Below are 17500 nucleotides of genomic sequence, written 5' to 3' on the forward strand. Positions count from 1 at the left end.
TCTATCCAGCATTCACCGGGAGCTGGTGAAGGTGGCGCTGACGAGTGGGTATAAACAAAGGCTATGTCTCATCCTGCCTTCCGGGACGGTCGTCATTGAATGTAAACACACGGAGCAGCCGATCTACCGCTTGGAACGGTCGTAATCGCATGCAATCGGGAGGGATGTGCGGAAACGGCGGGTAAACAAGGGAATGTGTCGTCTTGGTGCGCGCGAGTAAAACAAGGCACGGGGAGCAGCAGGGAGCGCCGTGGCCGTGCGTCAGTTCGGCTGGCTGCTGTGGGCTCTTGTTTTGCGGCAGGGACAAAAAGGAATTATGGCAGGTGGCGTGGGCGAGAGAGGCGCGGTAATGACTGGTGCAGGTGGCTCCGTGCTTCATTAGGCGGCTTTTGTGACCCACACGACCATGCACTAAGCCCATAAGCCCCTGTTCCCGCCAGATCCCAGTTAAGCCATCCCAGAACTCTCCCCAATAGCCTTCGGTACTCCCTCTCTTCTCCCTATTTCTCCTCCTCCTCCTCGTCCTGCCTCTTCGTGTTACTTCAGCCTCCTCTGCTCTCAAGACGTCGTCACAAGTGTTTTTCTTTTTTTTTTTTACGTAAGGGAAGGATGGCAGAGAGATTATGTTGTGTAACTGTGTGTGGGTTGAGAGGGAGAGAGAAAGAGAAAGAGAGAGAAGGAGAGAGAGAGGGAGAGTGTATGTATGCATTTCCTCCACTTCCCTCCCACGCTTGACTCTCGACTTTCGCCACACAACACAGCACAGCACAACTTGTTTGCACGCTCTACTTAACGAGGTTGTGTATTGCCTAATGACACAATTAGACCATCTGCTTAACACACACGCACACACACACGCACCCACACGCACCCACACACACACCTTGCTACCAAATCATATCTCGCGTTCTCGCTAATGATAATCGAGCCCCCTGGGATAAGAGAGAGAGAGAGAGAGAGAGAGAGAGAGAGAGAGAGAGAGAGAGAGAGAGAGAGAGAGAGAGAGAGAGAGAGAGAGAGAGAGAACTTAATATTCCGACTCTCCTCTTCCCTCCCCATCACAGACTCCAGGTCTTCACTGTTCCTAAGATCATATCTAAGAGGGGAAAGCTGCGGAGGCGGCGGCGGCGACGATGGTGGTGGTGGTGGTGGTGGTGGTGGTGGTCTTGGTTGTGGTGGTGGTGGTGGTGGTGGTGGTGGTGGTGGTGGTGGTGGTGGTCTTGGTGGTGGTGGTGGTGGTGGTGCAGAAGTTGTTTTGCATATGATTTTCCTCCTCCTCCTCCTCCTCCTCCTCCTCCTCCTCCTCCATATCCTTGTTCTTCTTATTATTATTACTTATAGTATTAATAGTAATAGACGTTTTTGGTTCAAAGCTATGGTCTATGGTTCTCCCCCCTCCTCTCTCTCTCTCTCTCTCTCTCTCTCTCTCTCTCTCTCTCTCTCTCTCTCTCTCTCTCTCTCTCTCTCTCTCTCTCTCTCTCTCTCTCTCTCTCTCTCTCTCTCTCTCTCTCTCTCTCTCTCTCTCTCTCTCTCTCTCTCTCTCTCTCTCTCTCTCTCTCTCTCTCTCTCTGTGTGTGTGTGTGTGTGTGTGTGTGTGTGTGTGAAATCGTACTGCGTATAATTATGTATTCCCTTCCTCCCCTTCATGTCCTTACCTTTGCCAGCCTCTGTGTGTTTGTCCCGATGTGTCGACTGCAATCATAGCTAAGTGCACCGACACACACACACACACACACACACACACACACACACACACACACACACACACACACACACACACACACACACACACACACACACACACACACACACACACACACACACACACACACACACCTTAAGGACAGACGGAATTCAGTTGTATTAGTGATGGACTGCTTAACGGTGGGGAGCTTAGTGTGTGTGTGTGTGTGTGTGTGTGTGTGTGTGAGAGAGAGAGAGAGAGAGAGAGAGAGAGAGAGAGAGAGAGAGAGAGAGAGAGAGAGAGAGAGAGAGAGAGAGAGAGAGAGATTGTATAATTACCTAATCTTACTTCCATGTTACATGATGGATGAAAATTAATAGTGTTTGATGAGCCATAATCTTAAGTTATTATCATTTACGTAATATCACGAACATTTACGTCATAAAGTATGGCGTCGCTAATTCGCTACTCAACGTTAACTTATTTGTGTTTTTTTTTTTTCATAATTATAAGGTCACTGGGTTTATGGAATGATTAGGTGCATGTTTTTTTACCTGTAATCATCACTCATCCTTGTCACCTGAGCCATTATTTTGTTTTCTTCAGCAGTTCCTTATTTACTGAGGGACTCCAGACGCTTCCTTCGCTTACGTCGGATCCTCGTCTATTTATATTCAAGCTTGAGAGAAAATTAATCTGATGGAGTTGGTGGTGTAGAGGAGCGCAAGGTGGAGCGGCGGTATTTTCATCTTACAAGCAGTTTTGCATTCTTCTTTATTCAGGAGCGCTCGATGGGTCTGTTTGCCTGTCTTGATGTCGAGTGTTTTTCCAGCGATGAGACTCAGTTCTGGAATAACGCTCGTGGCCTCCAGCAGCGTCGATGGCCAGTGTCTAAAAATATCGAGATTTCAAGAATTTAGTCTCTAGTAAAAGTTATTAGCAAAAGGTTATATTCCAGCTGTGTGATGTCTCAAAGCTGTGTCCTTGCCCCGATTGCACGTTTTCTGTAACATTTTGGACATTCTGCAGCACTATTTGTTATTTTCCTGCTACGTACTGCTACTGCTACGTGCGGGTGCCCAGTTCTTTCTGAATAAAAATGTTTTGAAGTGTTAGAGAAAGTTATGTCGCTTCTTCCTGCGTTTTCCTTCGCCACAAACTCCACCACACGTCAGTTTCGTCCCACCTGAGCCCAGTACTCATAAAATCACCCTCGCTTCGTGGCCTTCACCTTGCAGCCTCCCCCGGCACACAAGTGAGCTGCCTTCCAATCATGCAGACCCTCTCAATATACGGCAGCCCTTCTCTTATAGACTCGTTTTGCGCCAGACAGTCTCACCAATCTAACGCCAGCTGTCTCACTCTTACACCAAGCCCTCCCCCAGACACACCAGATCTCTTTCAATCAGTCCAGTTTCCTCCCACGTATCATATCTTTCGCCGCCCACTCTCGGCAGTCACTCCCACACACTCGCGCTGGCTGGCTCATGAGAATTATCTGGACATCAATGAATGCTGATCTCATATCCAACCTTCGCTCGTCCTGCTTTGAAATCCGTGTTGTCTCTTCCTCTATCACATCAAATTGTCTCATCTTGCTACATGTGCTTGACTTATCACTGGCCATCTTGTTCTTATCGCTGTTATTCCTTCGTATATTAAAGGCACTGGAATTCATGTCTCCATTTTCACTGTGTGCTGTGAAGGGGAAAGTTGACGAGGACAGAGAGCAGAGGACTGGCCATTCACGAGACTCGATTTGTCTTCTTCCCCCTCCCTCAAAATAAATAAGTAAATATATACGACGTGGAAATATATACATTGACGTTTTCTCTATTTATTCTTTTGTCGCTTGAAATATATTTTGTCGTTCTGTTTGAGTATTGTGTTTGTGTGTGTTTATGGAGGCCATTATGGTGGGGGAGTGCTTAGTTGTGGCAGTGGGTGGTGGTTTTGTTAATGTGGCGGTGGTGGTGGAGGTAGAGGTGGTCGTGTTGTTCGTGGTAGTGGTAGTAGTATCACTGTTGTTGTTGTTGTTATTATTTTTATCGCTACTACTACTACTACTACTACTACTTTCATCGTTAAATTCTTTCATCACTCCTGTTGAGTAATACTATTGATACTACTACTATTGTTGCTATTACTACTGCTACTATTACAACAAGTACTACTAATACTACTGTCATTCTTCTTCTTCTTCTTCTTCTTCTTCTTCTTCTTCTTCTTCTTCTTCTTCTTCTTCTTCTTCTTCTTCTTCTTCTTCTTCTTCTTCTTCTTCTTCTTCTTCTTCTTCTTCTTCTTCTTCTTCTTCTTCTTCTTCTTCTTCTTCTTCTTCTTCTTCTTCTTCTTCTTCTTCTTCTTCTTCTTCTTATTATTATTATTATTATTATTTTTATGATTACCACCACCACCACCACCACCACCAGGCGCCCTGCCGTCACTGGTGTCACTGCGGGCGGGTCTTTGTTCGCGCGGCTGCCGTCTATTCACACAGTAGCAGCGAGTCGTATATTTCCCCGAAGTTTGCGTCTTTCCTCTGAATAATATGTAAGTTCAATCTGTATAATGTTCCTGGCTTGAAAGGCTTCCCATTGCAAGGATCATGCCTGTCTGTTTCTTTATTCTCCTGGGCTGTGTCTCCCTTTGCGTCCTCGTCCTTCACGCTGCACGCCGCTGTGGCTTCAGACTCACGCGGGAAGAGCAGCTCGCGAGACTCTAATATGCTTTAGTCATAATACACGCCTCAGTAAGTCAATGGAAAGGAAAAATAATACGCCACTTTTAACACCGACATTTTTATTTATTTATTTATTCATTTTATTTTATTTTAATAGGCGTTGTATTAGATATCAGAAAAATCCTCTTACAGGTTTGAATTTACTGTAATCATAGCACACGTATCAGGAACTCTGTGGAAAGTATATATATGTGAAGGAAAATACAAAATAAAGAAAAAAAGGTGAAGAAAAGGAAAACGAAGATAAAAACAAAAGAGCATATCCAAATCACACTGTAACCTGTTGTAGAATAATTTATAGCACATTTTTATAAATAAGTGCCTCACCAAACACCATAAAAGGTTCATGTGACGTTCAGATGTACTTCAGTCATTACACACGTAGCATTTCAATTCCGGAAAACTAAAAGAAAAAAAAAGCGCTAAATACTTTTAACACTTTTTTTCTGATATATATCTGTTTCATACCGCAGGAGTGATTCATACAGAATTCAGATTTACTTCACTGATAACACAGGCCTTCGTGTCTGCGGGAAATAGGAAAATAGTTGTGGAATATAGCTTTGCATCGTTACAATACCTTTCTTCTTTTAATGCGCTTTATATTAAACCTCAAAATGCTCATATTAGCTTCAGATTTACTTTTAAACGCCTCAGTAACTGGAAAAAAAAATCACTGAAAAAGAAAAAAGCGCTACCATATTTTAAAAGACCTATGATATATTTTCTTTTGAATATGTTTGCTTAAACCTCAGAAAAAATTCACACAACGTTCCATTTAATTAATCACAACACACGTCTCGACAAGTCTCCGGAAAATAAAACAGTTGACTGGATTATGTTTTTATCATCTATCCCTATATTTGTTTACATATATATATTTTTTTTTCTTTTCATGAAGGTTCACACAAGGTCCAGATTTAGTACACAGCTCAGCAAGTCTCTAGAAAAATAAGACAACTGTGTGAATATTTATTTGTTACACTTATTTTTCTAGTTTCTTTTCAATACAAATCTCATTACACCTTAAGACACTGAACTGCCTTTTTTAGGCCCCACATATTCGTTTTCCGTTGCCGCCTTACTAATCTTTGAACACGTCTTAGTAAGCCTGGACAGTAAGACTATGGAATGGAATATACATTTTTTTGCACTTTTATTTCACCGTTTTCTTATCGATACGTGTTTCATTATACCTTAAGATACTGAGCAGCGTTTTGTAACTCCTGCATGTTCGTTTCCTGTTCGCGTCTTACTAATCTCTGAGCATGCGAAGGAAACAACGTGAAGGAGACTGTAAAAGGTTGGTTGGCACGCAAGAAAGGTCACGAGACTGAAGTAGATAGAAAAGTGATACACTGATTTTAATTAGTGTATGTATTTTTGTTTGATTTTTCTGTACAGTTTTAATATAGACTTAACTAAATCACAGGAAAGGGAGAGAGAGAGAGAGAGAGAGAGAGAGAGAGAGAGAGAGAGAGAGAGAGAGAGAGAGAGAGAGAGAGAGAGAGAGAGAGAGAGAGAGCTGTATTTTCGTGAACAACTATTTACTTATTTTTGTATTATTTATTTATTTATTTATTCATTGATTCATTTGTTTATTTGTCCAAGGGCTCATTTTATTATTCATATATTCATATACGTGTCTTACTAAACTGCACAAAGGAAGGTAACTGGAGGACTCGACTTTTTTATTATTTTATTTTATGTTATTTATTTATTTATTTATTTATTTATTTTTTTCTCTACGTGTAGTGTTTATTTTACGTGTTTATCTTCCGGGAACCACCTCTCTTATTTCTATCTGTTATAAATATATGTAATTTAGATGTACAAAATTTAAAAGGCAAAAAGGCAAATAAAATATCAGTCAATCTCTCTCTCTCTCTCTCTCTCTCTCTCTCTCTCTCTCTCTCTCTCTCTCTCTCTCTCTCTCTCTCTCTCTCTCTCTCTCTCTCTCTCTCTCTCTCTCTCTCTCTCTCTCTCTCTCTCTATCAGCAACTCGCGTACTCGTATTATGAAAATGTTTGGGAGTTTCATGTTTACGTTGTTGTCGCGTATTTTGTTTTGTGACGGATCTCTCTCTCTCTCTCTCTCTCTCTCTCTCTCTCTCTCTCTCTCTCTCTCTCTCTCTCTCTCTCTCTCTCTCTCTCTCTCTCTCTCTCTCTCTGATTTATCGATATCTTTGCGGTCGGAGTAACACACACTTTTATCTCTCTATCCACACACACACACACACACACACACACACACACACACACACACACACACACACACACACACACACACACACACACACACACACACACACACACACACACACACACATTTTTTCAAAGTTCACCCACAGCCAACGTGAATATTTAAAGCACCACGTTACTCTCCCTTTTTTTCGTGATATACCTGAATTTAATGAATTTGTCTGAACGCTCCTCTTTTATTTTGTATGCCTTGACCTTGAGCTGCCTTGTGTTGGATGTACTGCAAGATACGAGGGGTTTTAAACTTGCTGCCATAGATGTTAATACTTTTACTGCTATTTGGCACGTCATTCCTCAGTTACTAATCACTCTGAGGTATCTTTTCTTGTTCTTCAGCCACCACCAAACATTGTACTGGGTAGAAATTGCAGTGTCTATTCTCTTTTTATCCCCTTCTTTCTTGTAGATGCTTATAAAGATTCCATACATTGATTTTTAGTGTTGTAAAGTGTTGCATACCCCAGGGAAAGGCTTAAACCTTCTCCTGTTTTGGATAATCCTGTTGGCTATTTCCTTCAGGGAGTGGCACCTCAGTGGGCCTTTTTATCTTTTTTGTAACCCTTGGGCAGAGTTCCCTCTTGCTTTATTTCTTTATTAAGTTATTTGTTTGTCTATCTAAGCGTTCATTCTTTTATTTGTTTATTTATACACCTATTTTACTTGAAAACTTACTGAAAAAACAACGACAACGCTTTCTTTCCTCATCAAGACCATCTTCAAAGGGACTACTATGCTAATATTTGTGCTCTCATGGATGTCTTTATTTCTAATGGCGAGATAATGTTTGTTGATCTTTCACTAGAATCATTAAATTACCCTTAAAAACCCATGTAACCTCCACTACAGCTCGTTAAGAGTAGTTGAGGTACGGCACCGAAACGTTTGAGAATAGTCTTGTTGCTTATAAACTTGATTGTATTAGATGGATAACTTGGCACGCTGCGCACTGAAGGAAGCGCATGTGTCCTCTTGCTTACTGTTATGTTTAATCAACATTGTACTAAGCCTTAACTAACTGTGACTACAATTAGCACTAACTGTAACATTATATTAAACGCGCATTTTACTTTAAGTGCTGCCTATGCTAAGTTATTGTCTATATTAAGCCTTAACTGACTGTAATTAACACTGCACCCACGATCAACACTAAATTAAACGCAATTTTTTAATAAATTTATCACTTATACTAAGCCTTAACTAACTGTAACTAGAATTAACACTAATCATAATTAACGCTAAATTAAACGCGTACTTTAATTTACTGCCTGTATGAACTAACTATACATAATTAACACCGTAACCAAAAGTAACACTATAGTAAACGCGAATTTCAACTTTATAGTCTATGCTAATTAACTGCCTGAGCTATTACCACTGAGGGAGCTTCAAGACACTTAACCTCCAACTTTTTACAGTCGTTTCCGATTCCGTTTTGGGACTGGCACCTCAACGGGGTTTTATTTTTTCGTCTAATTGATGTTGCCCTTGGCCGGTGCCCCTCCTACATAAAAAAAAAAAAAAAAAAAAAAAAAAAAAATTAGATGAATAAAATAATAAAAATAAATAAATAAATAAATAAATAAAATAGTAGTAACAAATAAATAAATAAAACTAACACATCAAACACGTAGCTTAACAAATCATCTATGTAACCACTCACACGTCTCCTACCTGTCACTAACATGTGCTCGGTGACGCGCGCAAAGGTTGAGTTTGGCCTGAGTAGGGTAATATATTACGCCTTGACAGACGCTTAGTTACCGAGCCTTTGATCCTGACTCATGAAAATAACCAGCTCCCACATTCAGGGTCCATTAGTAGCACGCAGCCGCCGAGCCCATGCCCCTGGACTTCATTAGTATGGAATCCTCACTTTTTTTGATGCCTTTAGAGTCAAGTCCCTCCTCCTTCTGCTCCTGAGGCTTATCTTGGAGGTCTTACATAACTCCGAGCCTTCTGCGCCTCCCTCGAGTGTTTCAGGGACAGGGGCGGTCAGAAATCGAGTACTGATGATTTTACTTCTCTATTTTGTGTGTTCGGTTTTCTTCAGTCTTAAATCCTCTGAGTTGCTGATAGTGTTGTAATAATTGTTGGCTGTCTTACAATCTCCTGACAATCCATTTTAAGCACAACAAGGAACTTATGACTGGAAGAAAACGCGAACACTTTTTTTTTAATCTTTTATGTAAGAGGCGCTGTAGCCAAGGACAACAAAAAAGACTGAAAAAAAAAAGATCCCACTCAAGATATCGGTCCCCAGAGAGTCTCAGTATTTCAGAATTGGTTGGATGTAAATGTTGCATCGTACTCAACTTACGACCATTACTACGAACGCCTTGTACATTCCGCTAGTGACCTACATCAGTGCTACTCAGAATACGGGCAATACTGTTCTGCTCCCTTTAGTAACCCCACTAATGACAGTAAGACTTATTTTTATTTGAGCAACCACAGACAACTTTAATGAGCAGAAATAGAACAATAGAGGCTTACAGGTTCAAACTAGTCATTAATCAATAGCTGGCAGTGGCATCTTTTTAAGTTATTTTCATATACTTGCACCTGACGAAGGAAGCTGAAGGAGAACCCTGAACCATCAAAGGGATAAAGGATTCTTACATAATTAGGGTTCGTCTGCAGCCCCGCCAGGTTCTCCAGGGCAGGTATTCCGAGGTAAACATTCCAGTGGTGACCTTCGGAGTTATTACAAAAATATGACTCGTTATCCTCCACCGCCGACTTCAGGGAGTCATTCTACGAGTCTTACATAATTAAGCTTCCCTCCGTGTTGCAGAGCCCCTACTGCGCCTCCCACATGCTGGCAGTGACCTTGGTAGCCATACACAGGACCCCAATTTTCCTCCTACGCCTTCTTCAGAAAGTTCTCTCAGTTATATAATTAAGACTTTTCTGCTCCCTCAGGTATTACAGAACGGGAGCTGAGACTCATACGTTCCTGTGAGCCTTTCATAACTAAGCTCATTACATTTACCACACACACACACACACACACACACACACACACACACACACACACACACACACACACACACACACACACACACACACACACACACACACACACACACACACACACACACACACACACACACACACACACACACACACACACACACACACACACACACACACACACACACACACACACACACACAGTCACTTCTAGATTAGATTAGACTTACCTTTAGGATTAATGTTAAGTATTTCCCTACCCCCTATGTACATTTTCAGTTTGTTAACTGTCTAAATAATAAACCGTTTATTATTATTATTATTATTATTATTATTATTATTATTATTATTATTATTATTATTATTATTATTATTATTATTATTTATTACATACATGCCTACGCTGCTTCCTCAGTCTAAGAACTCACTAACAAACAAAAGCTTCTTCATCGCCTCCCGCAGGTATCGTGGATCAGACACCGTGACCTTCATGTACTGACGGTGAGCTCCTTTACTTTCACCAACGACGAGAGATTTTCCGCCCACCGGGACTCCTCCACCGGGGACTGGGTGTTGGTATTACGTCACCCGCAGCCTTCTGACTCAGGCTATTACGAATGTTCCATCTCCACCAAGCCTGTTACTGCCATCAGCGTCAAACTGGAGGTCGTGGGTAAGTACCTGCAAGCGCCTACGGGGAGGTGAAAGGTGTAGACAGGTGTAGGGAGGTGTGGGGAGGAGGGGAGGCGTTAAGACTAAGAGGAATGGAGTAAGGGAAGCAAGGGATGTCAGTTTACTCGTGCGGCGATGGAAGTGAAGGGAAGTGAAGGTGAGAGGTAGGAGATAATGAGGAGAGGAAGGAAGTGACAAGGGGAGGGAGTGTATGAGCAGGTTGGGTAAGGAGGTGTGGAGATGACAGGCAGGACAGGTGATGATGATGGAAGGAGGCGGTGGTGCTAAGAGCTTAGCGCACACACCACCTGAGGGAGAGAAGGGTCGGGGGGAGAGAAGTGGTAAATGGAACATGATAGATATGCATTGCCAACTGTGTCCTTTAAAACAACGGGGGAATTCTTGCATGTAACTGGATTCATAACAACGTACCTCAATAGAAACCACTTAAGACACACACACTCACACACACACACACACACACACACACACACACACACACACACACACACACACACACACACACACACACACACACACACACACACACACACACACACACACACACACACACACACACACACACACACACACACACACACACACACACACACACACACACACACACACACACACACACACACACACACACACACACACACACACACACACACACGGGGGCCTCATAAAGTACATCCATTGAGCGTTCTTCCTCTTAACTTTCTCTCCCAGTATACTTGTAAAGAACAACAAAAGTTTTGAGAAATGAGACAGCGCCAAGCAAAAATGAAATCGAAGAAAGGATATATGATAGTGAAGTTATAACAAAGAACAAGGTGTGGCTCTCTCTCTCTCTCTCTCTCTCTCTCTCTCTCTCTCTCTCTCTCTCTCTCTCTCTCTCTCTCTCTCTCTCTCTCTCTCTCTCTCTCTCTCTCTCTCTCTCTCTCTCTCTCTCTCTCTCTCTCTCTCTCTCTCTCTCTCTCTCTCTCTCTCTCTCTCTCTCATATCTAGCGCCAGATGGATTCAATGGTACCAGAGAGACAGACAGACAGACAGACACACAGACACCCAGAGAGACATACCTAAGAGACAAGGCACAAGACGTATTGACAAAACAAAACAATGCAAAAAAAAAAAAGAAAAAAAAACTTAATACCCTTTTGTCTCGATAGATGAACTCTGCCGCCTCACCTTCGTAACTCTCTCATCGAGGCCGGAAGACGCTGAGCTGGATTTGTAGATTTTCCTTCGTTCCAGTCTGCATTTCAGGCTCCCGCACCTCCTCCTCTTTTGTTACCTGAGGGCAGCAACCCACCTGGAAGCAATTACTCTGGAAAATTGCTAACTCGTCCCGATCAAAGAAGCCAATGAACTTCCAGAGAGAGAGAGAGAGAGAGAGGGAGGAGGAGAGAGGGAGAGGGAGAGAGAGTGGGAAAGGGAGAGGGAGGCAAACAAAGAAATAGGAATAGATAGATAGATTGATTGATTGATTGATAAAGAGAGAGAGAGAGAGAGAGAGAGAGAGAGAGAGAGAGAGAGAGAGAGAGAGAGAGAGAGAGAGAGAGAGAGAGAAGGACATATTTTACATAAACCCGCTCCTACCAACACTAAAAATCTCACGCTCATACTCGTATCCATCCATCCATCCTTACATACATACATACTCGTACATACATACATACATGCGTACATACAAAAAAAAACATGTCCCAGAGAATTTAAAGGTTGAAACACCATAGAAACCTTTGCCTTGCTTCCAATGTTAAGAGAAACACTAAATTCTAGTCGTGATAATAAAACTGCAAGAATGTGAGCCAATCTTCCAGTACTACCTACCTTATAAAAAAAAAAAACAAAGAAAAAGAAAAGAAAACAATGAAAAGTATCCAGTATTCAGCCATTCATTTTATTTATAGCACTGAATAATCTTGCAGGTGCTTGATGAAAACTAAATCAACAAGCGAGGAATTCAGCAAAGCAGCAATTTATCTTTATTTTTAGCGGCGACTCATCTCGTATTGAAGCCGCGTTAGGAATGCACGAGTGTTGAACGGAAGCAGAATGAATAAGAAACACGATCTCTAGTGACAAAAATATACTATAGCTCTCTCTCTCTCTCTCTCTCTCTCTCTCTCTCTCTCTCTCTCTCTCTCTCTCTCTCTCTCTCTCTCTCTCTCTCTCTCTCTCTCTCTCTCTCTCTCTCTCTCTCTCTCTCTCTTGCCGTGTGTGTGTGTGCGTGTGTGTGTGAATTACGATGAGGGATTACAACGATGGATTACAGGCAAGAAACACATGGGTGGCGAGAGAGAGAGAGAGAGAGAGAGAGAGAGAGAGAGAGAGAGAGAGAGAGAGAGAGAGAGAGAGAGAGAGAACCCGAGAACCTAGCACGGCGAAACACAGCAGGATTCTCTCAGCAAAAGATACCATTTACCACAGTGCCAGGGACATTATTCTGAAACACTTCTGCGCGCCGCATCTCCACTGCTTTCAAAACACTCTCGTTGAAGCGACACGGGCTTGTAAGAGTGTTTTTATGGCTCTAGTAACAGAATAACAAGATTTCTACATTATCAACAGGGGAAACACTCTTGAAAACCGTGCTGATCATCTCTGTGGCCTTTGAAAATAGTCGGGGTGAGAGAATAAGTGAATAGTGGTCTGGGTTCCTCACTCTCTATGCTGTGGCGAGGAAAGTACCGGGAAGTGTTTGGCGCGGCTCGGTTGACACAGGACAGGCTACGTAAAGAGCCTGTCGAGCGAGCAGTGAAGTGCAAGGATTTGGTGTGCGTGAGGGAAAGGTGGTGGTGGCTCAGAGGTAAATCTATCTCCTCCCTCTCTGTGTGTTCTGGGTTCGAGTCTTGTTGATTTTGGACTTTAACTTGGTAGAGATTCTATGGTGTGTGTATGTATGTATGTATGTGTGTGTGTGTGTGTGTGTGTGTGTTTCTGTTAGTTTATCCATGGCGTAATTGTTTTTGGTGGGAATGATAATATTAGCTTATCCATGACGCAATTGTAAAGCCTTCTAGCTAGTCCCTGTTATCCACTGTTATTTTCTTAGTTCTTACGCAGCTCTTAACGATAAAGTGACGGAATGGAGGGATGGAGGTCAAACTTATCCTAAATACAAGAACGTAGAGAACTAACTAGAGTCTGTGCATCATAAAGGGACAAAGCTACGATAACTGTTCTTCCTTCCCCCGCACAAGTCCCAAGTATTTGTCTAATGTCCGCCTCCTGGTTTGATTATTGTTGAGTTTTAGGGTTTACTATTGTATTTGTAATTCATGGTGTTTATTACTCTTATGGGTGAAAGTTATTGTAGTTTTGTAGGTTGTGCTGTGGTGAAAATGGGTTCAAAGCCTGGTTCATGGGTTCGACTCCACTCTCTCTCTCTCTCTCTCTCTCTCTCTCTCTCTCTCTCTCTCTCTCTCTCTCTCTCTCTCTCTCTCTCTCTCTCTCTCTCTCTCTCTCAGTGATTGTTACGAGAATTGTAATAATTTCCACGGAAGATTATCTATATTTTTTGTCTTAGGTGGGACAGCAGTAAACATTTTTCCTTATTGTGTTTGTCTTCTGGGTACAACTCCTTGATGTTTCAGAATACAATATTGCACACGTAATTTATGATTCTACTTAATGGCGATCGTAACAATAAATCCCAGGGATGATATTTACGTGTAACTTACGAGATAGTCACTTCTGGTGTCTCCGGATTGACGAGAATGACAATAACAGGTTGCAGTGCTATTTACACGAGTCACACGGTAAGGTTGGTACTTCTGCTTACCGCTGATGATTCATAACTTTGCAATGAAGTCAGCAAATCAATTTTTACCACGACCATGAACACCTGGTCTACTTAAGTATTTTTTACCATGTGACTCTCCTGGCTCCAGTAATCTGAGGCTTCTGAGTGGCACAAAAAAAAAAGAGAGAGATGTAATGGAAGGTAAAAGTCGACCCTGCGTGGTGAACGAGGCGTGTCAGGTGGGAAAGAGGAAATGCCAGTTGGAGTCATTCTGGAAGTTTTGCCCCATTGAAGTGGACAGTTGTGGCCAGGGAGTCAGGTCAAGTTAACCACACCGAGGCCCTGAACTGACGAGGGAAGCCGCCTGATCTGCACGCGTTTTTTGGTATTCGGATACGAGTGCGGGTCTTGATACTTACGCCTGTATTCTGAAACGCCCAGCTTTCTCACCAGGATTATTTTCAAAAGCCACAGAGATGATTAGACGGGTTCCCAAGACTGTTTGTCCTGTTAATAATGTAGAGATCTTGTTAATATGTTACTAGAACCTTAAAAACACGTGCTACTTCAGCTACAGCGTTTTGAATGTAGCGGAGGTCCTTAGAGGCAGTGTTCCAGAATATGGTCCTTAGAGGCAGTGTTCCAGAATATGGTCCTTAGAGGCAGTGTTCCAGAATATGGTCCTTAGAGGCAGTGTTCCAGAATATGGTCCTTAGAGGCAGTGTTCCAGAATATGGTCCTTAGAGGCAGTGTTCCAGAATATGGTCCTTAGAGGCAGTGTTCCAGAATATGGTCCTTAGAGGCAGTGTTCCAGAATATGGTCCTTAGAGGCAGTGTTCCAGAATATGGTCCTTAGAGGCAGTGTTCCAGAATATGGTCCTTAGAGGCAGTGTTCCAGAATATGGTCCTTAGAGGAAGTGTTCCAGAATATGGTCCTTAGAGGCAGTGTTCCAGAATATGGTCCTTAGAGGCAGTGTTCCAGAATATGGTCCTTAGAGGCAGTGTTCCAGAATATGGTCCTTAGAGGCAGTGTCGCGTGCAGTTTGTTTGTATCGGTGCGTTATCATTAGCGTTGTGGGCTGCGATGTGTGTACGAGTCCATGAGAACACGTCAAATAGATAAGTGATAAATACATATAATTAAATATAATAGTCTTTATTTTATTTTATATTTTTATAGTGAACTCTGAAACATTTTTATATGCGGCTCTTTCATCTCATAATTCTTTTGCTTTTTGAAACATTTACTTAATGAAAAGTGATTACACATAAAAGAATAAATAAATAAATAAAAATACGTGTCTTTTTTCATTGTATTTATGCTCAATATTAAAACATTAAAACATTTTCCCTTTACGAATTACTGATTATAAGATGTCTTTGCCTTTTGTAAAATAATTACCTGCTGAAAAGTTAATATAGAAAAATCATTTGACAGAATCGTTTAAGTCACATTCTCTTTTGTAAGTCACATTCTCTTTTGTAAGTCACATTCTCACTTTAATTTCGACACTTTCTTCATATACAAGCCAGTAGTCAATAGATTACTATACCCTTTAACCATTTCATTGCTGCTGATACATCTTCCCTTAGTCACAAATCACTCTGACGTATCTCTTTTTGTCCAGCAGCCATCTCTAGACATTTTACCAGCTAGACAATGGAAGATCTATTGTTTTAATCCTTTTCCTTACTTATGATTCCTGAAGAGACTTTGCACACCCATTTTTAGTGTTGTGAAATAATGTATGCTGCAGTGAAAGGGTTAAAATGTCCGCTAAACAGTTTCAGCAGTACATGAGTTTCAAATAATTCCTGATTACAAGATTGTATGGAGTTTAAGATGATATTTCTCGTAATGACATTTATCATCATATTTTGGATAACCCTTTTAACTACACTTTTTGTGGACTGGTACCTTCAGTGGATTTCTTTGTAGCCTTTTTGTTGCCATACGCCAGAGTCCCATCTTCCACTAAAAAGATATAAAAAAAATCACCTTTAGTAACTCACTGTTATTATATCACTAGGTGCTCTTTTCTGACTAATTGGAGATTTACTGAGGCGTGGAAAGTGTCTTATTAATTCAAAGCAATTAAAAAAACAAGCAAAAAAAAAAACAAGAGCCCTACTGGCCCTAACGAGGCTCTTTGTGTGACTATACCACCGCTACAGATTTCATAAACTAGAGGTAAAAAAGGACAATAAAATTCAAGGAGAAAAAAATCGCAGCACAAAGTGAAAAACAACCAGAATGTGATAGAAATGGTTGAAAGAGAAACATGTTACTCTAATACCGTACAGAAAAAAAAATGCAGGAGTGAATTAGGTTAGCTGCGTGGCTGCGTGGCTGAGTTAGTGTAGGTATGATTGAAAGAATGTATGGAAATAAGAACGTGAAAAATGGCAAGGATGAGGTGGTGACTTTCTGCTGCTCTTCCTTATATGCTCCGTGATTGCTGACTTGTCCAAGGCCGCGTCACCCTTAAGACCCTCGGCCCGTGAAGAGACACCACTGCCGGCCACGCTCCCAGGATTTTGTTTGTTCTTCCTTCTCCTCCTTCTGCTCCTTCTGCTATTCCTATTCATTCTCTTTCTTCACTTGTCTCCTGTTACTCCTTTTCTTCCTTTATCTATTTCTCCTTGTCTTATTCTTCATTTTTTTGTTTTATTTTTGTTTTTTTTGTTTATATCTTCTTTCTCATCCTCCGCCATTTTCTTTTCCTCCTCCTCCTCCTCCTCCTCCTCCTCCTCCTCCTCCTCCTCCTCCTTCCTGGGACGAGTTTTATCCTTGCTATGTCAATAAGTTCCCTTTCTCATTTTTCAGTCCCTCACTCAAGTTTGTGCAATGGTGTTGTGGTGAGCTTCCCTTTCTCTCCCTCGTCTGTGTTTTTTTATCACCTCTATTTTTTTGGTCCCTTAATGACTGTGTTCTTATTTGTTCCATCGATTCCTCTCCTCGTATTCTGCGTATAAATTTTTCTAAGTGTTATTTCTTCTCGTTTCTCCGTCTTTGTCCTTCTCTCTCTCTTCTCTTTGTGTTGCTTTTTTTTTTTTTGAAGTGTGTGTGTGTGTGTGTGTGTGTGTGTGTGTGTGTGTGTGTGTGTGTGTGTGTGTGTGTGTGTGTGTGTGTGTGTGTGTGTGTGTGTGTGTGTGTGTGTATTTGGTTGACTGTTTGTCTGTATCGTCTTTGTCTCAGCCTGTGCGTCTTATTCTCTCTCTCTCTCTCTCTCTCTCTCTCTCTCTCTCTCTCTCTCTCTCTCTCTCTCTCTCTCTCTCTCTCTCTCTCTCTCTCTCTCTCTCTCTCTCTCTCTCTCTCTCTCTCTCTCTCTCTCTCTATTTGCCTGCGAGAAGCTGTTCGCCCGCTCTTTGTGTGTGTGTGTGTGTGTGTGTGTGTGTGTGTGTGTGTGTGTGTGTGT

At 41.8% G+C, this 17500-nt stretch overlaps 1 protein-coding gene across 1 annotated transcript in view; it reads left to right on the forward strand.

Annotated features, from left to right (window-relative positions):
* Positions 1–17500, forward strand: part of LOC135090682 (hemicentin-2-like) — a 164094-nt gene that overhangs the window by 102018 nt on the left and 44576 nt on the right. The window contains 1 exon segment of the mRNA XM_063987681.1: positions 10121–10331. Within this exon segment, the coding sequence (XP_063843751.1) occupies positions 10121–10331 (211 nt within the window).

Source organism: Scylla paramamosain, chromosome 35 (assembly GCF_035594125.1).
Source record: "Scylla paramamosain isolate STU-SP2022 chromosome 35, ASM3559412v1, whole genome shotgun sequence".
NCBI classification, from domain to species: domain Eukaryota; kingdom Metazoa; phylum Arthropoda; class Malacostraca; order Decapoda; family Portunidae; genus Scylla; species Scylla paramamosain.